Source organism: Rana temporaria, chromosome 6 (genome assembly GCF_905171775.1).
Source record: "Rana temporaria chromosome 6, aRanTem1.1, whole genome shotgun sequence".
Taxonomy (NCBI): domain Eukaryota; kingdom Metazoa; phylum Chordata; class Amphibia; order Anura; family Ranidae; genus Rana; species Rana temporaria.
Genome location: NC_053494.1, coordinates 96,105,672 through 96,133,585, shown reverse-complemented (window position 1 = coordinate 96,133,585; position 27,914 = coordinate 96,105,672). Strand labels below are relative to the sequence as shown.

The following is a 27,914-nucleotide window of genomic DNA, read 5'->3' as shown; positions in this document are numbered from 1 at the left end:
AGGTGTTTTGTAATAGGGCCAGCTTCCTGTTAATCTATTTTAGTAACCTCCCCTGACAGAAATTTCAGGCTGTTTTTATCAAGTGTCCAAGAATTTGTCAGGAGTTATCAGGCTGATAACAGAGGAACGGGTCAGGAGAGGAGAGAGCTATGGGACTTAGCTCTTTGAACAGAAAAAACAAAATACTGCAGATATATGTGCCCAGCTCATATTTCATGAATTTACATCCACTCTAAACTTTGTATATGTTGGAACGAATGTGTCCCTAACCCCAAGGGAGGGCCATGCTGGAGAACACACCAACTGAACACATCAACCGTGTTGGAGAACAGACTGATTTCTTCTTCTATCAACACCAAAGATTATTTTTTTATCCACTGACACCAATGCTAGGGCAATCTTTACCCCACTGACAATCACTTTATGGACATTCTTCCTCAAACAGACACCATTACTGTGCATTTTTTTTCCTCCCACTGGTCCTGGTCATTGTTTTCTCCCAAAGACCACCAGCACTGAGCTATCTTTCCTGTCACTGCCACCAGGGCATTTTTTTCCCCACACTAACCAAGAACTCAGGGAATTTATCCTTTCCACTGATCACTGACACTGTTACCGTATATACTTGAGTATAAGCCGAGTTTTTCAGCAAATTTTTTTGTGCTGAAAATGCCCCCCTAGGCTTATACTCGAGTCTCCTTTTTGCGCCTGATCTCCCGAACTTTGGGGACCCGGTAACGGGCGGTCGTAGGTCCCCTCTACAAGTGTGCACAGTTTGTTGTCTGAGGGACCTACGGCTGGGGAGCACCGATTATCCAAAGCCGGGCACCCCTTCTATAGACTCCCATGTTAAACGTCAGTCTAGTCATGGACACAGTGAGGCATGGGCATAGTGAGGCATTTAATTGAAAAACAATGATTGGTACTGGCGAAAAACAATAAATTAAATAACATAGGGCCTAATCCACAAAAGGGATACGCCGGCGTATCTACTGATACGCCGTCGTATCCCTGTTTCTATCTATGGAACTGATCCACAGAATCAGTTTCTCATAGATAGGCAGAAGATCCGACATGTGTAAGGGACTTACACTGTCGGATCTTAGGATGCAGTACCGCAGCCGCCGCTGGGGGCATTTCTCGTCGAAATGCCGCTTCGGGTATGCAAATTAGCACTTACGGAGATCCACAAAGCTTTTATGCTTCGTTTTTTTCTCCGTAAGTATTAGTTTGCCGTCGCAATATTAGGGCTGCTTTTACAAGGCCCAAACTGTTTACACCTTGTAAAAGTAGACCCTTCTATCCCGCGTCGCTGTTATTTTTTTTTTTTTATTTTTTTTTCCCGCCGCAACTCGTTTTTTTTTTTTACACCCGTCGCAATTCTCAAAACCAGGCGCAACGTAAAACCGTGCAAAGCACGTCGGGAAAATGACGTCGGGAGCATGCGCATTCCTTCCGGCGTGGGAGCGCGCCTAATTTAAATGGGACTCGCCCCATTAAATTAGGAACGCCTTGCGCCGGACGGATTTAAGTTACACCGCTCAAAATTTCTAGGTAAGTGCTTTGTGGATCGGGCACTTAGGTAGAGATTTTGTGGCGGTGTACTGTAACTTAAATGGCAAAAGTTACGTTGTGCCGGGTTTTTGTGGATTAGGCCCTTTGAGTTTAAAGTGGTTGTAAACGCAGAAGTTTTTTTTACCTTACAGCGATTGTAAAGTCTCCTTATTTTTCTATTAAAATAACAAAAATAATATACCGTATTTATCGGCGTATACCGCGCACTATTTTGCCCTGAAAATCAGGGCAAAATCGTGGGTGCGCGATATACGCCAAAACCCGCTTTCCCGCGCCGAGTTTGAATACTGCGCCGGCATATACCGAGCGCAGTACACTCGTGTATAGTCGGGCAGTCTCGGCTACACTCGCGCTCACGTCCTGTACATCCAGGACGTCAGCGCGAGAGTAGCCGAGCATTGCCTACTATACGAGAGTGTACTGCGCTCGGTATATGTCGGCGCAGTATTCAAACTATGCGCGGGAAACGAGCGAGGAGGACGCCGCAGAAGGACGCCGGACCCGACGAAGAGGACACCCAAAGCCGCAGACAGACGCCGGACCCGACGAGGCCGCCGATGGACGCCGTGCAAGACACCAAAATAAGTACAAAAATCTTTTTTTCACAGGAATTTCTGGGCAAATTTAGGGGTGCGCGCTATACACGGGAGCGCGCTATACCCCAATAAATACGGTACTTACCTGCTCTGTGCAGTAGTTTTGCACATGGCAACCCAGATCCTTCTCTTCTTGGGTCCCTGGCTGGTGATCCTGGCGCCTCCCTCCTGTTGAGTGCCCCCACAGCACGCAGCTTGCTATGGGTTTTAACCAAGCCCAGCTGTAGCTACGTTTATCCATTTAGACACTGAGCTGCAGTTTAGCCTGCCCCCTATCTCTCCTGATTGGTTAACCTACTTTGATTGACAGCACTGGGAGCCAATGGCGCCACTGCTGTGCCTCAGTCAATCAGGAGGGACAGTCCCGGACAGCCGAGGCACTCATGGACATCACTGGATAGAGATGGGGCTCAGGTAAGTATCAGGGGGGCTGGGGGCTGCTGCACACAGAAGGTTGTTTATCTTAATGCATAGAATGCAACCACTTTATTGCATTCTCTGATAAGGTAAAACATTTCTGTGTTCAGCTGCCCCCACCCCCCCCCCCCCCTAAATACTTACCTGAGCCCGATCTCGATCCAGCGCTATTCCTGAAAGCAGCGGCTCTGGCTTCTGTCTCTCTCTTCACTGGACATGGAGGCAGCCAGAGCGGCGGACGCGGCTGAGCCACACTGTGTGTGTCAATGGACACACAGAGCCCAGCTTGGAATCAAGCACATGAGTGCCTCCATAGCAAGTCTTGCTATGGGGGCACTTATAAGGGAGGAGGAGCCAGGAGCACTGGCAGAGGATCCCATAAAAGGAGGATCGCCATTGCACAGAGCAGATAAGTTTGACATTATTTTATATATTATTTTAAAATGATCATGTGATCGCCATGATTGGCTGTCACAGCAGTAACATCATCAGAAGCTTTCTGTTAGCCACCCGTAACTGTGCAGGTCATGTACTCTCAGTACAGCTGTGTCTGCAAATTGGTATGCAAATATGCCGCCTCTCTGCGCCAAGGCCCACCTGCCAAGAGGCTGCATATTTGCATACCGTCAGCCCATAGGGATTAAGCAAGTTGTCCTTGTTCTCTGCTAGGTGATAAATTAATTTTTAAGCAAAAAACTGTTTAAAAATGATTAAATATACAACTCCAATTCTGAAAAAGTTGGAAAGCTGTGTAAAATCTACATAAAAACAGAACGCAATGATTTGCAAGTCTCATAAACCCATATTTTATTCATAATAGAAAATATAAAACATATCAAATGTTTAAAAAGAGAAAATGTAACATTTTAGAAGAAAAAAAAAGGTAATTTTGAAATTGATGACAGAAACATGTCCCAAAAAAGATGGGACAGGGCAACAAAAAGCTGGTAAAGTAAGTGGTACTAACAAGAAAGAGCTGGTAGAACATTTTGCAACTAACTAGGTTATTTGGCAACAGGTCAGTAACATGACTGGGTAAAAAAATAGCATCTCAGAGATTCAGAGTGTCTCAGAAGTAAAGATGAGCAGAGGTTCACCAATCTGTCAAACAATTTCAGAATAATGTTCCTCAATGTAAATTTGCAAAGACTTTAACCACTTAAGGACCGCTGCACAACTATATACGTTGACAGAATGGCAAGGGTGGGCACATTGACGTACAGTGCCTTGCGAAAGTATTTGGCCCCCTTGAACTTTGAGACCTTTTGCCACATTTCAGGCTTCAAACATAAAGATATAAAACTGTAATTTTTTTTGAAGAACCAACAAGTGGGACACAATCATGAAGTGGAACGAAATTTATTGGATATTTCAAACTTTTTTAACAAACAAAAAACTGGAAAATTGGGCGTGCAAAATTATTCAGCCCCCTTAAGTTAATACTTTGTAGCGCCACCTTTTGCTGCGATTACAGCTGTAAGTCGCTTGGGGTATGTCTCTATCAGTTTTGCACATCGAGAGACTGAAATTTTTGCCCATTCCTCCTTGCAAAACAGCTCGAGCTCAGGGAGGTTGGACGAAGAGCGTTTGTGAACAGCAGTTTTCAGTTCTTTCCACAGATTCTCGATTGGATTCAGGTCTGGACTTTGACTTGGCCATTCTAACACCTGGATATGTTTATTTGTGAACCATTCCATTGTAGATTTTGCTTTATGTTTTGGATCATTGTCTCGTTGCAAGACAAATCTCCGTCCCAGTCTCAGGTCTTTTGCAGACTCCATCAGGTTTTCTTCCAGAATGGTCCTGTATTTGGCTCCATCCATCTTCCCATCAATTTTAACCACTTAAGGACCGCCTCCTGCACATAAACGTGGGCAGAATGGCACGGCTGGGCACATCCACGTACAGGTACTCGGTCCAAAGCTCCATGACCGGGACCGCGGGACCTGCGGACCGATTGCCGCTGGAGTCCCGCGATCGGTCCCCGGAGCTGAAGAACGGGGAGAGCTGTGTGTAAACACGGCTTCCCCGTTCTTCACTGTGGCGGCTGCATCGATCGCATCATCCCTTTTATAGGGGGACACAATCGATGTCGTCACACCTACAGCCACACCCCCCTACAGTTGTAAACACACTTCAGGGAACACATAACCCCAACAGCGCCCCCTTGTGGTTAACTCCCAAACTGCAACTGTCATTTTCACAATAAACAATGCATTTTAAATGCATTTTTTGCTGTGAAAATGACAATGGTCCCAAAAATGTGTCAAAATTGTCCGAAGTGTCCGCCATAATGTCGCAGTCACGAGAAAAAACGCTGATCGCCGCCATTAGTAGTAAAAAAATATTTTTTTTATAAAAATGCAAAAAAACTATCCCCTATTTTGTAAACGCTATAAATTTTGCGCAAACCAACCGATAAACGCTTATTGCGATTTTTTTTACCAAAAATAGGTAGAAGCATACGTATCGGCCTAAACTGAGTAAAAAAAAAATGTTTTTATACATTTTTGGGGGATATTTATTATAGCAAAAAGTAAAAAATATTGAATTTTTTTCAAAATTGGCGCTCTATCTTTGTTTATAGCGCAAAAAATAAAAACCGCAGAGGTGATCAAATACCACCTAAAGAAAGCTCTATTTGTGGGGAAAAAAGGACGCCAATTTTGTTTGGGAGCCACGTCGCACGACCGCGCAATTGTCAGTTAAAGTGACGCAGTGCCGAATCGCAAAAAGGGGCAAGGTCCTTTAGCTCATTTTGGTCCAGGTCTTAAGTGGTTAACCATCTTCCCTGTCCCTGCTGAAGAAAAGCAGGCCCAAACCATGATGCTGCCACCACCATGTTTGACAGTGGGGATGGTGTGTTCAGGGTGATGAGCTGTGTTGCTTTTACACCAAACATAACGTTTTGAATTGTTGCCAAAAAGTTTGATTTTGGTTTGATTCTGACCAGAGCACCTTCTTCCACATGTTTGGTGTCTCCCTGGTGGCTTGTGGCAAACTAATGTAAACACAGGCAGGAGGAAGTAATGGCACACTCCACAAGGCGGTCTTTTTGACCGAAGTTCGAGGAGAGAAGACATCACAAGTAAGTCGCACAAGCACTACACTGACACCAGCATACATAGGCACACAATCCACCCCCCGAATTACCCCCCAGATCACCCCCTGCACCCCCAGTCACAGTGTCCCCCGCCCGTAAAGGTTTAACCCCTTGACCCCCCCCCCCAGTTAACCCTTTCGCCCCCTATCGCCAGTGCCACTAAACGATCCTTTTTCTGATCGCTGTATTAGTGTCGCTGGTGTCGCTAGGTAGCAAGTTACTTTTTTAGGTTCGCCGCCAGGTTTTTATAGCGTCAGATACCCCCATATATTTTCTAATAAAGGTATTAAAACCACTGATTGCCCCTAGAGTTAACCCTTTCACCAGTGATCACTGTATAAGTGTCACTGGTGACACTGGTTAGCCAGTTAGTTATTTCGTTATTTAGGTCCCTCGTCAGGTTTTTATATAGCGTCAGGTTCCCCCATATATTACCTAATAAAGGTTTTAAACACCTGATTGCCCTCTAGTTAACCCTTCTTACCGGTGATCACCATATAAGTGTTACGGTGACGCTGGTTGGTTAGGGGCACCCGCCGTATATAACCCAATAAAGGTTTAACCCCCTGATCGCCCGGTGGGTGATATCAATTAAATTTTAACGTCAGTCAGGGTCTGCGTTGCTTACACCCACTCGCAAAGCATACACCCCCCTTAGTGGTATAGTATCTAAACAGATCAATATCTGATCTGATCAGATCTATACTAGCGTACCCAGCAGTTTAGGGTTCCCAAAAACGCATTGTTAGCGGGATCAGCCCAGATACCCGCTAGCACCTGCGTTTTGCCCCTCCGCACAGCCTAGCCCAGCCCACCCAAGTGCAGTATCGATCGATCACTGTCACTTACAAAACACAACACACATAACTGCAGCGTTCGCAGAGACGGGCCTGATCCCTGCGATCGCTAACAGTTTTTTTTTTGTAGCGTTTTCTACATTTTGTGACAGGTCAGGTGCTTTTTTACCTGTGAATCCTTACTAGTATACCACCAAAATTGCAACGTGAATGTACACTAGTAAAGAGGCCTACGAGTTTTTGAGCCTGAGCCCTCGTACTCACGACCGTTTTCCTCGACAGAATCCATCAAGAAACTTGGTGGCAGAGCTTTTTTGCAGAGGAAAACGGTCATGTGTATGCTTTTCATCGAGAAAACTGTAGAGGAACTCGACGAGGAAGACAAGTTTTTTTTCCTCGACGGGAGTCTCAATTTCCTCGTCGTGTTCCTCGTCGGGCTGGTTTTGGACGAGAAACACGATCGTGTGTATGCTAAGAAACCCGCGCATGCTCAGAATAAAGTATGAGACGGGAGCGCACCTTCGGTAAAAGTAGCGTTTGTAATGGAGATAGCACATTTGTCACGCTGTAATGCCCCGTACACACCATCACTTTATGTGATGAAAAAAAACGACACTTTCTGTGAAGTAAAAAATGACGTTTTTGAAACTTCAATTTTCAAAGACGAAGTTGCCTACACACCATTGTTTTTCTCACAATGATCTTGCAAAGTGAGGTTACGTTCCACCACGTTTTACCATTGAAGCTTGCTTCTAGGCATGCGTGGATGAAAAAACGTCTTAGAAAACGACGTTTTTTGCTACACACGGTCAATTTCTGTGAAGTAAAAAGTGCACTTTTGAAAAACGACACATAAAATTGAAGCATGCTTTAATTTTTTTTGGTCGTTTTTTACAAGACATAAAACGACGTTTTCCCCCACACACAGTCAATTAAAGTGACGTTTTTAAAAACGTCATTTTTTTTCATCACATAAAGTGATGGTGTGTACGCGGCATAATGCCCCATACAGACGGTCGTTTTTTGTGATGAAAAAAAAATGACGTTTGAAGTGATGAAAAAAAACGACATTTTTGAAACTTCATTTTCAAAAACGATGTAGCATACACACCATCATTTTGAAAAATGATGAACAAAGTGACGGCACTCTAAAGGGGAAGTTCTATTCGCCTTGAGGCTGCTTTTAGCTGGTTACTTGTTAGTAAAAGATGATTCGTGCTTTTTTGTCTGTTAAAGCGTGATGAATGTGCTTACTCCATTATGAATGGTAGTTTTACCTCCCGTCTCAAAACTTGCTTCTGGGCATGTGCGGGTTTAAAAACGTCGTTTTGCCCACACACTATCATTTTCATTGACACAAAAAATGACATTTTGAAAAACGACACAAAAAATTCGAGCATGTTCGAATTTTTTTTTGGTCGTTTTTCTGAAGACATAAAACGACATTTTCCCCACACACTATCATTTTAAATGACGTTTTCAAAAACGTCATTTTTTTTCATCACAAAAAACGATCGTCTGTATGCGGCATTAGGCTTAATTTCCATGGACGTTTTTACAGCCACTTTTTTTAGCCTTTTTTACAGCTTAAAAACGCCTGTCCATGTTTTTTTTTTTTATATTATTTATTTATTTATTTTTTGAGCTGGAGCTCAAAAGCGCTGCGGTAGCGTTTTTGAGAGTTTTTGAGCGTTTTTTAACGTCTGGCGTTTTTACAGCTCTAACGCTGGAGCTTCAGAACGCATTGGTCCTGTTTTTTTTTGCAGCTTAAAAATGGCTCAGCCATCTACAGCTCAAAAACGTCATGGTGGGCATGAGGCCATAGACTAACATGGAGAGCCGTTTTTAAGCTGCAAAAAACGCTCAGAAAAGTGGCTGTAAAAACGTCCATGGAAATGAAGCCTAACAGTCTGAAAAGTGCAAATTGTCTCTTACCAAACTTTGAAATTTAACACACAGTAACATGAGATTAGCAAAAGCAGCCCCAAGGGTTGTGCCAGTGGAATCGAACTTCCCCTGCCGTTGTACGTCACCGCGTTTGAGAACAAGGAGATTTGGTCTTGACAGTGTGTACGCAAAGAAAGCTTGTCAAGTTTCTCCACAAGCCTGACAATTAACTTGTCGAGGAAAACGATGTTTCATTTACGACGAGTTCCTTGGTCGTGTGTACGAGGCCTGACAGCTAGTGAAGAGGAGGTCACGCATCTGTCAGATTCTGGCTCAGAATACATCTCCGTAGAAGACAGCGGCTCCATGTCAGATAGCTCTGTCGACAAAGTTGTGGTCCCTGCTAAGGGCAGGCGTACTCGACCCCATTCTGCTGTTGTTGAGGTGCAAGAACCACAGGACTCTCGTATGGAGCAGAGAGCCAGTACTTGCGCCGCTATTCCTTCTGGTGAACTGGCAAGCACCAGCAGCCTAGTACACCCTGGTCGTTCATCCAGCACTGCAGTATCATGTGGTGATGTGGCGAGTCCCATAAGTGCAGTTCAAGCTGGCGAGGTGGCAAGCACAAGTAGTGTTCCGCTGCCACCAAGAAGACAAAGACAGGCCCGTCATGCTTATAGTGCCCTTCCTGCAGAATTTGCCAATCCTGATTGTATGTCCACCACTTCTGCAGAACCCGTACTTCCTCCATTCACTGGCCAACCCGGTATTTAGGTGGAAACAGCTGATTTTACACCACTTGATTTTTTTTCGCTGTTTTTCACGGAAGATCTCTATAGATCTATTGTGGACCAGAGTAATTTCATCGCCGCTAATCTCCAGTCCGTCCTTGCCAGAGAATGGAAACCACATACAGTTTCCGAATTTAAGACCTTTCTGGGCCTTTGCCTCAACATGGGCATACATCAATTTCCGAATATGCCCGTGTTCTCTGCTTCCATGGCCAGGAAACGATACAAGGTGATCTTGCGGTTCATGAACTTCAACAACAATGAACTTTGTCGTCCACGTGGAGACCCTGAATACGGCTGACTCTACAAAATTCGGCCCCTCATAAACAACTTCAACAAACGTTTTGCAGCCTTGTATACTCCCCATCAAGTTGTCTGCGTTGATGAGTCCCTAATTAAGTTTTCTGGCCGCTTGTCTTTCAAGCAGTACCTTCCCAGCAAGCGTGCCAGATACGGGGTCAAGCTCTATAAGCTCTGTGACAGGGCAACAGGCTATACATGGAGCTTTATGGTTTATGAGGGAAAAGATAGTCAGGTAGAGCCGGAGGACTGCCCAGTTTACATAGGGAGCACTGGCAAGATAGTGTGGAACTTGGTGTCTCCCTTATCCAGAAAGGGGTACCATTTGTATGTGGACAATTATTACACGAGTGTGCCACTTTTTAGTCACTTGTTTGATCATCAGATTGGAGCATTTGGCACCGTGCTTACCCCAGCGGCTTGTAGATTCCCGTCTTAGGCTGGGGGAGAGAGTCTGCTCAAGGTGTAATAATTTGCTCGCTGCGAAGTGGAGGGACAATAAGACTGTTTTCGTTCTTACCACCCTTCACGCAGACACGACAGGCCAAATTCGTACGGCGGCTGGTGTTGTGGAGAAACCCCTCTGTGTCCACGAATATAACCAAAATATGGGAGGGGTGGACCTCAACGACCAGTTGTTGGCACCCTATTATATTGCCCGTAAGGCGAGATGCTGGTACAAAAAAGTGTCTCTATACTTATTTTAATTGGCTTTGCTGAACGCTCATGTGATATACAGAGCTTCAGGACGGACTAGATCCTTCCTTCAATTCCAGGATGAGATCATCATAGAACTCCTGTATCCAGGCGGTTCTGCACCTCACCATTCCCAACCAAATGCAGTAAGCCGACTGCATGAGAGGCATTTCCCTTTTGTCCTCGAGAGTACTCCTACCCAATAAAAGCCCCCCCAAAGAAAATGTTGTGTCTGTAGAAAGCGTGACACCTGTTATTATTGTCCACTCTGTCCTGACAATCCTGGTCTTTGCATTGGGAAATGTTTTGAACGCTACCACACACTAGTGAAGTTTTAGCGTAGGGTACAGCATTTCACAGGCTAGGACACACTTACACAGGGTCTCCCAAGATGCCATCGCATTTTGAGAGACCCAAACCTGGAACCGAAAAATTGAACAGTTACAGTTACAAAAAAAAGTGTTAAAAAGTAAAAAATAAAAAACACAAAAAATATATATAAAAAAAAAATAGTTGTTGTTTTATTGTTCTCTCCCTCTCTATTCTCTCTTTTTTATTGTATTCTATTCTGCAATGTTTTATTGTTGTTGTGTTTTATAATGCTTGCTTTTCAGGTATGTAATTTACTTTACTGTTTTCAGGTACGCCATTCAGCTGTTGCGCGGATTTATGTATCTTGACAGCAACATCGTTTGCTCCCACGATACATAAAACCGTGACTCATAAAGACGAAGCATGGGGGCATTAGGGGCGGAGGATTTTGCTCCTAATGCCGCGTACATACGGTCGACATTCCGACGGAGGCTTGCCCGTGGAAAAGTCCGACCGTGTGTACGCGGCATAAATTTTTTGCGGGAGGATGCCCCCATGCTTCGGCATATATATATTTTAGGCACAGGTTGCGTGTTTTTTTTGGTATTTGCTTTGCAGGTATGGTATGATCTTACTGTTATACTGTAATGTTACTTTGTTTTAATGTCAACCATCATTTGCTTAGCAGGTACACCATTCAGTTGCAGCGCGGATTTATTTAGCTTGACAGCAACAGCGTTTGCTCCCACGATACATAAAGTCGTGACTCCAATGCTGTAGGAGGTGATTTCACCACCACAGTTAAAAAAAAGAGCATATATGCCAAAGCATGGGGGCATTAGGGGCCCCCATGCTTCGTCACATAACTTTTTTGCGGCAGGATGCCCCCATGCTTCGGCATATATAAATGGTGCATGCATGCCCATCATTAGAAGTGGGTGGATGAAGGAAGGTATTCTAATGGTGGGCATACCCACCGATCAATTTCTTTTTTTCGTTCAGCCAACAGGCTGCATGAAAAAAAAGATTAACAAGAGTCCAACAAGAACCATCAACGTACTAGTATGTTGCTGGACTTTGACTGATTATACCAGAATGATGCCTGCGGGTTTAGGTATCATCTTGGTATCATTCTTTTCAGCCAGCGATCGGCTTTCATTTAAAAGCAATCCTAGCGGCTAATTAGCCTCTAGACTGCTTTTACAAGCAGTGGGAGGGAATGTCCCCCCCGGATATAAACAGCACCATTGGGAAATTGGGAAAGCATTTTATCACACTGATCTTGGTGTGGTCAGATGCTTTGAGGGCAGAGGAAAGATCTAGGGTCTAATAGACCCTAATTTTTTCAAAAAAAGAGTAACTGTCACTAACTTTTGCTATCATAGGGGATATTTACGTTCCCTGAGATAAGAATAAAAACGGTAAGAAAAATGGAAGGAACGCTTTACAAATAAAATAAAAAGGAAAAAGAAATAATTAAAAAAAAAGAAAAAAAAACACCCCCGTCCCCGCCTGCTCTTGCGCAAAGGCAAACGCAAGCATTGGTCTGGCGTCATATGTAAACAGCAATTGCACCATGCCTCCTCTGTAAATCTAATGTGGTAACCTGTAAAGGCTTTTAAAAATGTATCTATAAGATTACAGTATACTGTATGTATTGTGTTTATTTACTTTTGAATGTTTGTTTAAATGTCTGTTTACTTACCTTTTTAAATTTGACTCCGATCTCCACCCCCGTGCGTCATAACGTCGCAGAGAACGGAGCTCAGCGGCACTCGGCACTGTGAATCGAGCGAGGAGGACACCGCTCGATCACATAGCGGGGAGGCATCTCAGGATCCAGGGACCAGGTAAGTAACTTGTGCCTGTGGACACTGCGAGGCGGTCCCGAGTCTGGCTCGGGGTTACCGCTTTTGGTCCTAAAATTCACCCCCAAACCAGACTCGGGATTACCTCTCAGGGGGTTAAAGGCCAAATAACGCCAATATACGTCGGCAGAGCAGCACTGCTGGGCAAAATCACGTACAGGTATGTCTCCTTTAAGATGCCCAGCCGCGGGTCGTGCGACCCGGTCCTGAGCTCCATGACTGTGCTCGCCGTAAAAATGTCAATGGTCCCAAAATGGTGTCAAAAGTGTCCGATGTGTCCACCATAATGTCGCTGTCACGATAAAAAACGCTGATCGCCGCCATTACTAGTAAAGAAAAAATTATTCATAAAAATGACATAAAACTATCCCCTATTTTGTAGACGCTATAACTTTTGCGCAAACCAATCAATAAACGCTTATTGCGATTTTTTTAACCAAAAATATGTAGAAGAATACGTATCGGCCTAAACCGAGGACATTTTTTTTATTTATATATTTCTATGGGGGATATTTTTGATCAAATACCACCAAAAGAAAGCTCTATTTGTGGGGAAAAATGGACGTCAATTTTGTTTGGGAGCCACGTCGCACGACCGCGCAATTGTCAGTTAAAGCGACGCAGTGCCGAATCGCAAAAAGTGGCCTGGTCCTTTAGCAACAAAATGGTCCGGGGCATAAGTGGTTAAAGAGAGTATAAACTTGATATAGCAGACATCACTGCATTATCATCAGAAACTGCAAACTATATTAAACTTTTCTTACTGCTTACTGTTTTCTTTTCCTTTTGCTTACTGTTTTGCATCACCTTTATGTACATTAAAAATGGTAACTTGCCTCCAATGTACTGTATTATTTATATCTGTAGCTCCCTTGGCAGACTCAAAGTTGAGCAAAATGATTTCTCTTTACTAATAAAAAGGCAATTAAGATTAATTTTAGTAGAGTTCTAGATTTAATTAAGTTTGAAAGAGAAGGGGCATGTCACTGCTTTTATTTGCTTATTTGGGTGTAAATTTTAGCTTGGGCTACTGAGCCCTGTAAAACAACAGGCTTTTGGGCTAAGGAGACAGCGGGAGATGTGAAGCAGGGGGAAGTAGCCTATGGCTTTACATGTGGCCTTAATGATAATACAAAATATTAAGATGCAATCTTTATTATTTACCTGACATTTTAGCAAAGCTGTACCTGAACTAGACCTGCAAGGAGTGTATTTACCCAATACATCCCTGGAACACAAAACTCTTAAATTATAATATTTCAAAAATCTTTAAAAATGTCAGGAAGTACTGTTTTTTTGCCCAATGTCTACCAAGCATACCTGTAGCACTAATGGCCATCATAGTACAAAAAGTGAATGTTAAAAGCTGATATATGTGCGTAGTATCATCTCCATCCGTGCTTTATACTGATATACCTAACAGGAAACAGCATGCAGTCAATGTCCGGATGTACCAACTTTTGTATCATATTCAATATATTAAAGTGTTACTAACCCCAGGACCCTGCATTCACAAAACCTTGTCTCCCATAATACACAAAACTTGGAAATGCAATTGTTTTAGTAAATATAAACTGCTAAATATCTTTCCTCATCATCAGTATATAGCAGTCTTGTGACTTCTATCAGTGTCTGGTTAAAGCTTGTAGGAGGAGTTTTCATTCTACTCTAGTGCTGTTTGGCCCTGTGCTGATCACATGCACCCTCCCGGAAAAAAAACTCTCTAGCAACACACACAAAACTGAGCATGTGCAGTGTGACTCCAAAGGTTCTGTCTTATCAGGAGATGGATTGGAGTCTGTGGAAGAAGGGGAGGATCAGAGAAGCCAGGATCAAAACAGCCTTTTTACATAATGTAAACCCCTTAGACAGGCCCTACAAGGTGTAAAAAAAATTATTTTGTAACCAAAGGTTTCAAGAGGGAAATTTGCACAATTTCCCATTCAACACAGATAGGGCCAGATTCACAGAGATCGGCGTATCTCTGTGCGGGCGTAGCGCATCTCATATGCGCTACGCCGACGTAACATAGAGAGGCAAGTACAGTATTCACAAAGCACTTGCTCCCTTAGTTACGGCGGTGTAGCGTAAATGGGCCGGCGTAAGCCTGCCTAATTCAAAGTAGGCTGGTAGTGGGCGTGTTGTATTGAAATTAATCGTGACCCCATGTAAATGAAGCGCCGAACGAACGGCGCATGCGCAGAATCACGTCGAATTTACGCCGTAGGATACGAAAGCTCAATGGCAACGACGTGAACGTAACCTCCACCCAGCCCCATTCACGTAAGACTTACGTAAACGACGTAAAATCCGACGGCTGTTCCGTCGTCCATACCATTACCTATAGAGGTGTTTTATCTTTACGCCGGACGTACGCCTTACGTAAACGGCGTAGATTACTGTGACGGGCGCAAGTACGTTTGTGAATCGGCGTATCTAGCTCATTTACATATTCAACGCGTAAAACAACGGAAGCGCCCCTTTCGGCCAGCGTAAATATGCACCCAAGATACGATGGCGTAGGAGACTTACGTCGGTCGTATCTTGGCAAAATTCAGGCGTATCTCATTTTAAGAATCAGCGCATATATACGACGGCGCACATTTGGACTTACGACGGCGTATCAGTAGATACATCGGCGTAAGTCTCTGTGAATCTGGACCCATAGTGCTGACAGGGCAATCCCTCCTGCCAAGCTATTGTCTGCCCCTGGCAGGGGGGGCACGTACATTCAGCTTGCCCAACGATGGTGCAAATCTTGGGCCGGTTCCTGCTACACCGGCAGAGGTTCGAAACGTGTATGGCCAAACTTAGGATCCACAGAGAGTATAACAAGCATGCTTTACTGCATATACAGTACAGACTGATTTTACTGATGTGGGTTTAGTAACACTTTAACTGTAGCTTTTTTAAATAGGGCTTTGGATTTGGAGTGACTACACTATTTACAGAAATTCATATAAGGACTTTGGCTGTAAACAAATGCTCAAATTTAAAAAACATATGCTAAGTATCTCCACAGTCAGCTAGGTCAGCCTGTAAAGAACACGTGTTAAGCCTCGTACACACGACCGAGAAACTCAACGGGCGAAACACATCGTTTTGCTCGTCGAGTTCCTTGTTAGGCTGTCGAGGATCTCAGCGAGTCAAATTTCTCCATTCCCGTCGAGGAAAAAGAAGACATGCTCTCTTTTTGGCTCGACGAGATCCTCAACAGTTTCCTTGTCGAAAAGTGTACACACGACCGGTTTCCTCGGCAAAAAAAAAACCAGCAAGTTTCTTGCTGGTTTTTGCCGAGAAACTCGGTCGTGTGTACGAGGCCTGAGGAAATGTTCTGGTTGGGAAAAAAAACAGTAAATTCTGGCACACAATCTGCATCTATTAACTAGCTTTCAGGGATTTCTAAATCGAATTGTGTTCTTTCAGTCCTTATAGCTTTAGCACAAAATAAGGAACATAGCGGAAGATTTACTAAAACCTGGTGCACATAAAATCTGGTACAGCTGTGCATGGTAACCAATCAGCTTCAAACTTAAAATTGAATTAGGCTTTGACAAATAAACCTGAAATCTAAATGGTTTCTATGCAGCTCTGCACCAGATTTTGCACACTCCAGTTTTAGTAAATAACCCCCCTAGTATTTATCTCGGAAGGTAACTTAAGGCTGAGTTCACACTATTGCTAATTGGATGCAGGTTTCTCTGCATCCAATTTGCATGTCAGGAGATTGTGACCGGCTCTCTAAGGAGCCGTTTCAGACATCTCTGGACATCTCTCAATTGCACAGGAATCCTACATGTCTTCTGGTCTGTTTCAGGTCCGAATTCAGCCAAAAATCTGGACTGAAATCGGACGTGAAACAGTGAACAGGGACGCACCAGACCCCTGCTGTGAGCTGCTCCGTGCGGCAGTGTGAACCCAGCCTAAGGGTTATGTTATCCCCTGGTATATAAGGCTAAGCATAAGGTGAACCTGCACTTTTTGCAAACCAGTGAAAATAATAACAGGCTCACTTAACAGGAGTCAGAGCAAGCAACTTTTCCTTACTAAGAAGAGGAGATCAGTAACCAAACTAGCAGCAGCATAATAGTGCAGGACCCTCCCAATGTCTGCATGCAGGCTTTGGGGTTGACTTACTAAAGGCAAATCTACTTTACACTACAAGTGCACTTGGAAGTGCAGTCACTGTAGATCTGAAGGGAAGATCTGAAATGAGGGGAAGCTCTGCTGATTTTATCATCCAACCATGTACAAGCAATAATGCTGTTTTTTTATTTTCCTTGCATGTCCCCCTCATATTTACAGCGACTGCACTTCCAATTGCACTTGTAGTGCAAAGTGGATTTGCCTTTAGTAAATCAACCCCTTTGTTTTCTTGCAACGTGCCCCACTAAACATAACACTTGGGGTGCAGTATTACAGAAAAAGCAACAAGATCTCTTATGATTGCTGTACAGTTGACCCCTTTGGTCAGTAGGGCTGCAAGAAAATATGATTTTGTACTGTAAAATCCTTTTTTTTTTGGAATCTACTGAAGGACATAGGATTAAACATTTCAAATATACTGCTTCCTGGAACTGGACACTGGAAAACAAAAAAGCTGTAGATCAGACCAGGATAATCCCTTACTACTACCAGCATGCCTCAGTTTTAGAGAAAAGCAGTATCAACAGAATTCTCATTATACAGAGGAGTAACACTTGCGTCCCTCAAGTACAAAAAGTAAATGCAATGGAAGGAAATCTCCTTTTAGATGGACTGAGTGGAGGTAGAAGGATGTTCTTGTTAAGGTGACAGGTAAAAACTTGTGGCGGAAGGAAGTTCTGGACTTCAACACCACCTTGTGCAACGTAATAGAGTCACAGGGGAACAAATGGGGGGAAACTACTTGGAAGAATTCTAAAGTGAATGTTCTAATATCTAGATATCTAAAACAAGATGGCAAGCACAGGGACCCGACACTTAATAGAACCGAGAGCCAAACGCTAGTCCAGACCCAGCTGGAGGATTAAGAAGATTTGTCCTGTGGAGAATCTCTAAAGCCTCGTACACATGACCGAGGAACTCGACGGGCGAAACACATAGTTTTCCTCGTCGAGTTCCTTGTTAGGCTGTCGAGGAACTCGACAAGGCAAGTTTCTCCATTCCCGTCGAGGAAATAGAGAACTTGCTCTCTTTTTGGATCGTCGAGTTTCTCAACAGTTTCCTCGACGAAAATGTACACACGACCGGTTTCCTCTGCAAAAAATATCTCCCAGCAAGTTTCTTGCTGGTTTTTGCAGAGAAACTCGGTCGTGTGTACGAGGCCTAAGAGGGAATCCCTGAGAAGTAGACCTAGCAGTTCTTAAGATTGTAGGAATCGTCGACTCAGATACCCCTGTCTCTCAGAAGCTGGGCTTCGACAACCATGCTGTAAAGTCATTGACCGTGAAGCAGAATGCTAAAAAGGTCCCTGAGACAAAATATCCACATGATTTGGAAGAGCCGAATCCAGGTTAAACTACCACACCTGTCAGTGCCAATGCAGAGAAAAAAGAAAAAAGGAACACCGAAATGCCTGCAAAGCAGACAAGGAAAAAGTTTTAGGGGTGGAAAGGCATAGATCAGGGTGTTGTGATCCACATACTCGGCACATCCTCCATTGCTTTCGCTAGAGGATCCCTGTACTTGACCTGTTTTCTACTGAATATGCAGGCCAGAAAATCTATGTCTGGTGTTCCCCATCTTTGACACAGATCCAGGAACACTTCCAGGTGTCAAGATCACCCTCCCAGGTCCAGAGGTTGCTGGCTGAGGATGTCTGCTTGCCAATTGTCCAGGCCTGGGATGTAAATGAGGGACAAGGTTGAAACGTGAAGTTCCTACCTAGACAGGATTTGTTGTACCTCTCCTGCTGCTGAAAATTACTTCCTTCCTGTTGTTTGATGTATGCCACTAACATGGAAATATCCAACTAAATCTGGATAAAACGACCCTCCAGCACTACAGAGAAAATCTGTAGGGACAGCCAAATCACTCAAAGCTCCAAGATGTTGATAAGCAGATAAGATTCCTGGAACATTCAAGTCCCCTGCAGTGACATTGTACCAAGGACTCCTCCTCAGCAGAACAGGCTGACATCCATCATAAGAATCTTCCAGAAGACATGAAGAAATTAGTTCCCTGATTCCAGAGCCAGACTTTGAAGCCATCGGGCACAGACGATTCTATGTGTAATTTATGAACTTAAACAACGACATTCAGTGTTTTGAGATACAAGATGGATGTCCCCTTTGGGTTTGGGAACCAAGAACATTTTTGAGTAAAACCCCTGAAACCGTCCTGCCACAGGAACTTCAAAAGACCTGAGAGAGCTACTTTGTAATATGATAATTTGTGCAGGGACACAGAAAGGTTGGAGGGGAGAAACCTTAGAGGGGTCTGGGAGTGAAACTCTAGCTGGAAGCCCCTGAAAACCAATTCCCGAACCCAAGCATCTGGGATAAAAACAGTCAAGGTGTTTGCGAAAACATAGCAGATGTCCCATCAAAATGGCGAACCTTCCTGCCAAGGATGATTTATCTGATGGTTTGGCAGGCTTTGAGTCCAGGATCTTGCAGGTGGATTGGGGGCCACGCTTGGGGTTTTGGACTTGGACGTTACAGGAGTAGAATAACTAAAATTAATTTCATAAATTCCAGTTGGGAAATATCCTTCCCAGACTGTGAATTATGCTTTTTTGCCACCAGTAGCACCCTTATTAATGGAATCCAAAAAGACATTGTCCTTCAAAGGCCATGTGTAGCAAGAGCTTAAAGCTACAATCATTTGCTCAATGACAGTGGTGACCAGATCACTTTAAATAGATTATGACCAGTCAGGTAGAGTAAAAGTCACAGCCAAGACTGGCTGAAGCTCAGGACCCATCAATGAGAACAGAAATAGAGGGCTTTCAACTCCATATTGCTTAGGTTCCTAAACATAGGTGCATTCTCCACTGGAACCGTTGTTTCAAGCCTGGGCACTGCTGGATCCACAGTGGGCGCAGGCCGCTCCTTAACAGTCTTTTGCAAACAGATACAAGGCTAATAAGAAAATAGGGAGCAAATATCTTGAATGTGTGTTTGAAATCTCCCCAAAGGAGGATTTTGAACAACAAGAGAAACACCGGGACTGACTTGGTGGTCTGAAGCCTCGTACACACGACCGAGGAACTCGATGGGCGAAACGCATCGTTTTCCTCGTCGAGTTCCTTGTTACGCTGTCGAGGAACTCGACAAGGCAAGTTTCTCCATTCCCGTCGAGGAAAAAGAAGACATGCTCTCTTTTTGGCTCGACGGGATCCTCGACAGTTTCCTCGTCGAAAAATGTACACACGACCGGTTTCCTGCTGGTTTTTGCCAAGAAACTCGGTCGTGTGTACGAGGCCTGAGGGCTTCTAATGGACCACAGACTGGGAACAGTACTAGATAAAGCAACAGACTGTTCCTTATTTCAGAGTGGTACTCAAAGAATCAAAAAGAGCAGAAATTACATTTCAATTTGGAAATGGGAGGTAGAAGACTGAAACTCCTCAGAAGCAAGCTTATCCAGAAAAGACTGTTCTGAGTCAGATAGAATCTCTGCGGCTGATGGTTCAGAGGCTGCTAGGGCCAATAGGAAGACCAGATACAGAATACACAGGAGAAGGACACAAAGGTGTGCCTTTGCATTCAGATTCAGTAAATAAATGTTCAATCTGGACCATAAGTGTGGAGGAGCCAACCCCACCTGATAGAGATTTGGAAGATTCTAGAACACTATGAACATATGAAAACATGATTCCAGGCTTCAGATGTCAGACGCATCAGTAGGCGCACTGCAAGCCACCATGGAGCCATTAGCAGAGTGTGGGCTGGGACATCTGGTACAGCAGGATGGTCCCACTGTGCCTAGAATCATACATGTTGGAGCAGCAGGGTGGAAAGAGCCAGCATGGTTGGGCTCTCTTGATGAGGGCTTATCACAGCACCTTAGTTGTATTAAGCCCCGCTACACCGGAGGATTATGGCAGCAGGGGTGGGGAATTAACACAGGAAGATTTCTGCTAACAGAAGAGGAATAAACACAAGGGACACATCCCACTGACTATAAGTTATGCCCCTTGTGCTGATTTTCAATTTTTTTAATTTTAGCTACATTTAGGCTTTAACCACTTAAGACCCGGACCTTTATGCAGGTAAAGGACCTGCCCATTTTTTGAGATTCGGCACTGCGTCGATTTAACTGACAATTGCGCGGTCGTGCGACGTGGCTCCCAAACAAAATTGGCGTCTTTTTTTTCCCACAAATAGAGCGTTCTTTTAGTGGTATTTGATCACCTCTGCGGTTTTTATTTTTTGCGCTATAAACAAAAATAGAGCGACAATTTTGACATTTTTTTTTTTTTACTTTTTGCTATAATAAATATCCCCCAAAAATATATAAAAAAAAAATTTTTTCCTCAGTTTAGGCCGATACGTATTCTTCTACATATTTTTCGTAAAAAAAATTGCAATAAGTGTTTATTGATTGGTTTGCGCAAAAGTTATAGCGTCTACAAAATAGGGGATAGTTATATGGCATTTTTAGCAATATTTTTTTTTTTTACTAGTAATGGCGGCGATCAGAGATTTTTATCGGTACTGCGACCTTATGGCGGACACTTCGGACACTTTTGACACATTTTTGGGACCATTGGCATTTTTATAGCGATCAGTGCAATAAAAATGCATTGATTACTGTAAAAATGTCACTGGCAGGGAAGGGGTTAACACTATGGGGCGAGAAAGGGGTTAATCCCTAGGTGTGTTCTAACTGAAGGGGGGGTGGGACTGACTAGGGGAAATGACAGATCGCTGTTCATACATTGTATTAACAGACGAACAGTCATTTCTCCCCCTGACAGGAACGGGAGCTGTGTGTTTACACACACAGCTCCTGATTCTCGCTCTGTAGCGAGCGATAGCGGGTGCCCGGCGGTGATTGCGCCCGCCGGGCACGCGCCCCTAATGGCTGGAATGCGAAATGACGTATACCTACGTGATTTCGTGCAGCCGAGCCGACCTGCCGCCGTATAACTGCGGTGGCTGGTCGGCTAGTGGTTAACCGCCTCCCACCCGCTGTATAGACAAATGACGGCGGGCAGGATGCATTCTTGTTCTGGGTCGTCACCTTATTGTGTCGATCAGTCTCACTGTGATTGCACACCCCTAGGGGCAAGCAGCAGCACAGCGATAGTGGGTGCGCTGTGTCCCTGGGACATGGCGCGACCCCGATCTTGGTAAAGAGCTGATGATACATTCACATGTGAACACGGAAGTGCCGTTATCGGCTCTCCTCGCCTCACACTGACAGAGTGTGAGGAGATGAGAGCCGATCAGCGGCATCTTCTCACAGGAGCGACCTGTACTGATCATCAGGGTACTGATTATCAGTGCAACCCCAACAGTGCCCATCAGTTACACCAGTCTGTGCCCATCAGTGACACCAATCTGTGCCCATCAGTGATACCAATCTGTGCCCATCAGTGACACCAATCTGTGCTTATCATTGATGTCAATTTGTGCCCATCAGTGAGGCCATTCTGTGCCCATCAGTGATGCAAGTCAGTGCTGCCTTTCAGTGCCAATCAGTGCCTGCTCATCAGTACCACCCATCAATGCCCATCAGTGGCGCCTATTCGTGCCACGTATCATTGTTCATCAGTGCCACCTATCAGTGCCCATCAATGCAGCTGAACTGTGCCCATCAGTGCTGCCTATCCGTGCCACCTATCATTGTCCATCAGTGCCACCTATCAGTGCCACTTATCAGAGCTGCATATTGGTGCCTCCTCATCAGTGCCGTTTAGTGCTGCATATTAGTGCCTCCTCATCAGTGCCCTTTAGTGCTGCTTCATCAGTGCTGCATATTAGTGCCTCCTCATTAGTGCCACATCAGTGTCGCCTCATCAGTGCACATCAGTACAGCCTCATCAGTGCCCATCAGTGCAGCCTCATCAGTGAAGGAGAAAAATTACTTATTTACAAACATTTCTGACAGAAGCTAAGAAAAACTATTTTTTTTTTACATTTTCGGTCTTTTTTCTTTTTTGCCAAAAAAAAAACCCAGCTGTGATTAATTACCACCAAATATTTGTGTGAAAAAATGATAAAGTAATTGATTTGGGTACAGAGTTGCATGGCCATGCAATTGTCATTCAAAGTGCAAAGTGCAAATTAGAAAGACCATTTGTATGCATTTAAATCTTTAGTGATATATTACCTGCAGAAAGGTTGGTTCCTCTGTTGTGATAACAGGAGCAGATGGTATCTCTAATTTTAGCCATGGTGGCTTCTTTCTCTGTAGACTGCTTGTGCTATCCCGACGACCTTCTGTCATGTTTGCTTTCTTTTTTACCTGTTAACAAGAAACAAATTTCTAACGTTAAATATGTCTTCTAAGCCCAGAACAGAATTTCTGTGATTTGGCTTTTAATGCCAAAAATATGTGGAAATTGAAAAGCTATGTGTTCCTAATATGTAATGCCCCATACACACGATCGAAAATTCCGACAGCAAAAGTCTGATGTGAGCTTTTGAAAGGAAATTCCGACCGTGTGTATGCTCCACCTGACTTTTGCTGTCGGAATTTCTGCCAACAAAAGATTGAGAGCAGGTTCTCCAATTTTCTGACGGAAAAAATACCTATCCGAAAATCTGATCGTATCAGACGTACAAAATTTTGACGCATGCTCGGAGACAATTCGACGCATGCTCAGAAGCATTGAATTTAATTTTCTCGGCTCGTCGTAGTGTTGTACTTGACCGCGTTCTTGGCGGTCAAAGGTTCCGAGAACTTTTGTGTGAGACAATTTTAAGCATCCAAGGTTTTCCTAACGGAAAATCTTATTGTGTGTATGTGTACCTACCTGAACCCTTAGGCCTTGTACACACGGTCAGTCAAAACCGATGGAAACGGACTGAAGGTCCGTTTCTTCGGTCCAAACGGATGGTGTGTGGGCCCCATCGGTCTGTTATCCTTCGGTCAAAAAATTTAGAACTTGCTTTAAAAATCAACCGATGGACGCCTAACCGATCGGTCAAAACTGACGGTTAGTATGCAAAAGCATTGGTTAAAAGCCCACGCATGCTCAGAATCAAGTCGACGCATGCTTGGAAGCATTGAACTTCATTTTTCTCAGCACGTCGTTGTGTTTTACGTCACCGCGTTGTACTCGATCGTTTTTTTAACTGATGGTGTGTAGGCACATCAGACCATAAGTCAGCTTCATCAGTTAACCGATGAGAACGGTCCTTCGGACCATTCTAATTGAATGTACTGATCGTGTGTACAGGGCTTTACAGAAAAATAATATGATTTTAGGTGAGTTGTAATTGTTTTTGAAGTTTTTTGTCTGAGACTAGGTTCACACTACTGCAAAATTGATGTGGGTTTCCCCACATCCAATTCCCATGTCAGGAGATTGTGACCGGCTCTCTATGAAGCCAGTTCACACATCGGACTGAAATTGGACCTGAAACGGTGAACAGGGACGCACCCCAGGGACCATTGCTGTGAGCTGCTCTGTGCTTCAGTGTGGACCCAGCCTAATTTCCCATACACACGATCGGAAATTCCGACAAGAAAAGGCCGATGTGAGCTTTTGGTGGGAAATTCCAACTGTGTGTATGCTCCATTGGACTTTTGTTGTCGGAATTTCCGCCAACAAAAGATTGAGAGCAGGTTCTCTATTTTCCGACGGAAAAAACTCCTATCGGAAAATCTGCTCGTCTGTATGCAATTCCGACGCCCAAAAAAACACGCATGCTCAAAATCAAGCAGAAGAGCAGAACTGCCTACTGAACTTCATTGTTCTGCCTATTGAACTGCATTGATCTCGGCTCGTCGTACGTCTTCACGTTCTTGACGGTCAAATTTCCGACAAGATTTGTGTGACCGTGTGTATGCAACACAAGTTTGAGCCAACATTCCGTCACAATTTCCGATCGTGTGTATGGAGCATACGTTTTGGAACTTAAATTTCATATATATATAAAAACAGTTATAACATCATCATTTTTCAGGTTTTATTGAAATTTTGGTAAATTGATTCCAGGAATAACTTGAAATTAAAGGGTTATGGAGATAAGTTCATGATACTAAAAACTGAATATTAATGTAATATTTATGTAATGATATAATAAGGCCTGTGGAAATTAAAGATTAATTCCTCGATTAATCGTAAAAAATTTTGATCGATCAAAATTCTTTTGATCGGTACTAGTGGTGCAACGGATCGTAAATGATCCGTGATCCAACGGGTCACCATATGCGGATCGGCACACCACGTAATCCGCGGAGCTCCGCTGCTGCCTCGGCCATAGGAAAGGCCGCGGCTTCGGCCTAGCTCCCGGAACGGCGACCATCTTGGTCCACCCGGCGGCCTAGGTGAGCCTAGAGCGGCGCGCTGATGTCATCACTTCTCTGGTAAGACTAAGCAAGCACTAATCTTCCTATACAGTGAGGGAGATGTGGACCATATTACAGTGGGGAGATGTCTGTGGATTACAGTGGGGAGATGTCTGCGGATATTACAGTGGAGGAGATGTCTGTGGATATTACAGTAGGGGAGATGTCTGTGGATATTACAGTGGGGGAGATGTCTGTGGATATTACAGTGGGAAAGATGTCTGTGGATATTACAGTGGGGAAGATGTCTGTGGATATTACAGTGGGGGAGATGTCAGTGGATATTACAGTGGGAGAGATGTCTGTGGATATTACAGTGGGGGAGATGTCTGTGGATATTACAGTGGGGGAGATGTCTGTGGATATTACAGTGGGGGAGATGTCTGTGGATATTACAGTGGGGGAGATGTCTGTGGATATTACAGTGGGGGAGATGTCAGTGGATATTACAGTGGGAGAGATGTCTGTGGATATTACAGTGGGGGAGATGTCTGTGGATATTACAGTGGGGGAGATGTCTTTGGATATTACAGTGGGGGAGATGTCTGAGGATTTTACAGTGGGGAGATGTCTGTGGATATTACAGTGGGGGAGATGTCTGTGGATATTACAGTGGGGGAGATGTCTGTGGATATTACAGTGGGGGAGATGTCTGTGGATATTACAGTGGGGAGATGTCTGTGGATTACAGTGGGGGAGATGTCTGTGGATATTACAGTGGGGGAGATGTCTGTGGATATTACAGTGGGAGAGATGTCTGTGGATATTACAGTGGGGGAGATGTCTGTGGATATTACAGTGGGAGAGATGTCTGTGGATATTACAGTGGGAGAGATGTCTGTGGATATTACAGTGGGAGAGATGTCTGTGGATATTACAGTGGGGGAGATGTCTTTGGATATTACAGTGGGGAGATGTCTTTGGATATTACAGTGGGGAGATGTCTGTGGATATTACAGTGGGGGAGATGTCTGTGGATATTACAGTGGGGAGATGTCTGTGGATATTACAGTGGGGGAGATGTCTTTGGATATTACAGTGGGGGAGATGTCTGTGGATATTACAGTGGGGGAGATGTCTGTGGATATTACAGTGGGGGAGATGTCTGTGGATATTACAGTGGGGGAGATGTCTGTGGATACTACAGTGGGGGAGATGTCTGTGGATATTACAGTGGGCACTATATATGGTGGTGATCCGAAAAATGTATGTGCGTTATAATTAATCGAAATTAGTCGATTAATTGATTAAAATAAAAATCGATTAATCGAACACGAAAATTTTAATCAGTAACAGCCCTAGTTATAACACTTATACATGTCTTTGCAATTCCTTTTAAAGGAGTTGTATAATAGGTGTGCTGTAAAAATTGGACACTAAGCAAACAAAAGAAAAGTGAAGGCAAACCATGGCTAACACTATTTCTACTTCCTGATAAAAAGTATACTTTAAGGCTGGGTTCACATATGAGCTGCATGCAGCTCACAGCAGCGGTCCGGTGCATCCTGGTTCAATATTTCAGGTCCGATTTCAGCCCGAATTTTGGGCTAAATTTGAACCTGAAACTGACCAAAGACGCACATCATTTTTGTGTAAATTGCACCGGACCCGCTGCAGAGCTATGTGAACCAGCTCCATAGAGAGACGGTAAAAATGTCCTGCTGTTGCGAATCGGATGCGGTAAACCACAATGGTGTGAACCCAGCCTAAAAGTTTACCTAAACCAGCAACTTGTTGCTTCCTTTTGTATGACATTATGTGGTGAGTGATGGAAACAACATCATCATTCATTTGAACAAGAAAAGATAACATATTTACTGCTAGATGCCTCAGGCAGAAACAATGCACTGGAAAGGTTAGGACTGCATTATAATGGAACATCGCCATTATCTAACCTTAATCCACTTGCTTTGCAAATGCCTTTCCAGGACCATAACTTATTTATGTGTAAAATGTAGTTTAGAACAAGAAGTCCCTTGTATGTATCTCATTTCAGTGTTATTGTATAAGAAATGTAAAGAAACATTCCAGTAAAATTTCCTAATTTATCAGGTATAACATAAAGGCTCCATAACAAAGGACCATCTAACAAATTACCCCAAAAACACATCTTAATGAAATATCTTGATATAGCATTAATACAAACCAACTATAGCAAACCAATAAAAACAAATAGAAAAAAAAAACACACACCACTATTACTTTTTTGTATGTAGCATTTTACACAAAAGGAAATGTTTATTTACTATTTAGGCATTTTTCACAAGATAACATATATGGTAACAGACTTTATGTACACTCATATACATTGTACTTTTAAAGTATCCCATCCATTCATCTTAAAGGGCACCATACTGGCATACTGGGCAATGTAACAAAAAAGCAGTATGCGTAACATGCCTCCAACATGTCAGAATATAGTACAAGGGAAGAAATTGTGTTACCTATACAGTATATTGTCTATATTTCAAAACACAGAAAAATGCATATCAAGATCCCTGGTGTGAAAGTATCACAGAAGAAAAATAAATGCTGTATATATAATATTGTGATATGGGGTGCTTGGCTCTCATTGTAGATGCGCTTTGTACAGCGAGACCACGGCAGACAGGGACTATAGTTACAGCGGACCTTCACTGCATCTGAGCACCGCAACCCAAAAATGCTATTTGATAAAATGTTTACAATTCAACGCAAACTCCACCCTCCATTCATGTCTTCATGCTTTATTTTGTTGAAAAATCACTGAATGTTGACTCAGAGAGTAAAGTTCCACTTTAAGGACCTGGTGGCCCACTTTTATTAACCTCCTTGGCAGTATTCCCAAGTGTGGCTCGGGGTGAAATTTCAGTACCCGGTAACCCGAGCCACACTCAGGATTGCATTGCTGGATCCTAAGAGGTTACTTACCTTGTCCCCGGGATCCCGTGATGTACTCCCGCAAACTCCCGGATCTTCCGCCTGATGCACTGTGTGTTCCGGCTTTCCTTCCCTGCAAGCGTTGCGACGCAGGGGGGTGGAACCGGCGGAAAATTCAAATAGTATAAGTCACAACACACACAATACATTGTAATCCTATTGGATTACATTACTGAATAAAATACATTGACCTTAGTTTGCCC

The 27,914-nt window shown here is 43.7% G+C and overlaps 1 protein-coding gene across 3 annotated transcripts in view; it reads right to left on the bottom strand.

Moving 5' to 3' along the window:
• RHBDF1 (rhomboid 5 homolog 1) overlaps positions 1-27,914 on the bottom strand; it is a 202,584-nt gene that overhangs the window by 122,162 nt on the left and 52,508 nt on the right. For all 3 annotated transcript variants that reach the window (XM_040357023.1, XM_040357020.1, XM_040357021.1), the window contains exon 3: positions 22,606-22,740. In XM_040357023.1, coding sequence (XP_040212957.1) covers positions 22,606-22,722 — 117 coding nt within the window. In that variant the 5' untranslated portion in view covers positions 22,723-22,740. The remainder of the gene's footprint in view (positions 1-22,605; positions 22,741-27,914) is intronic.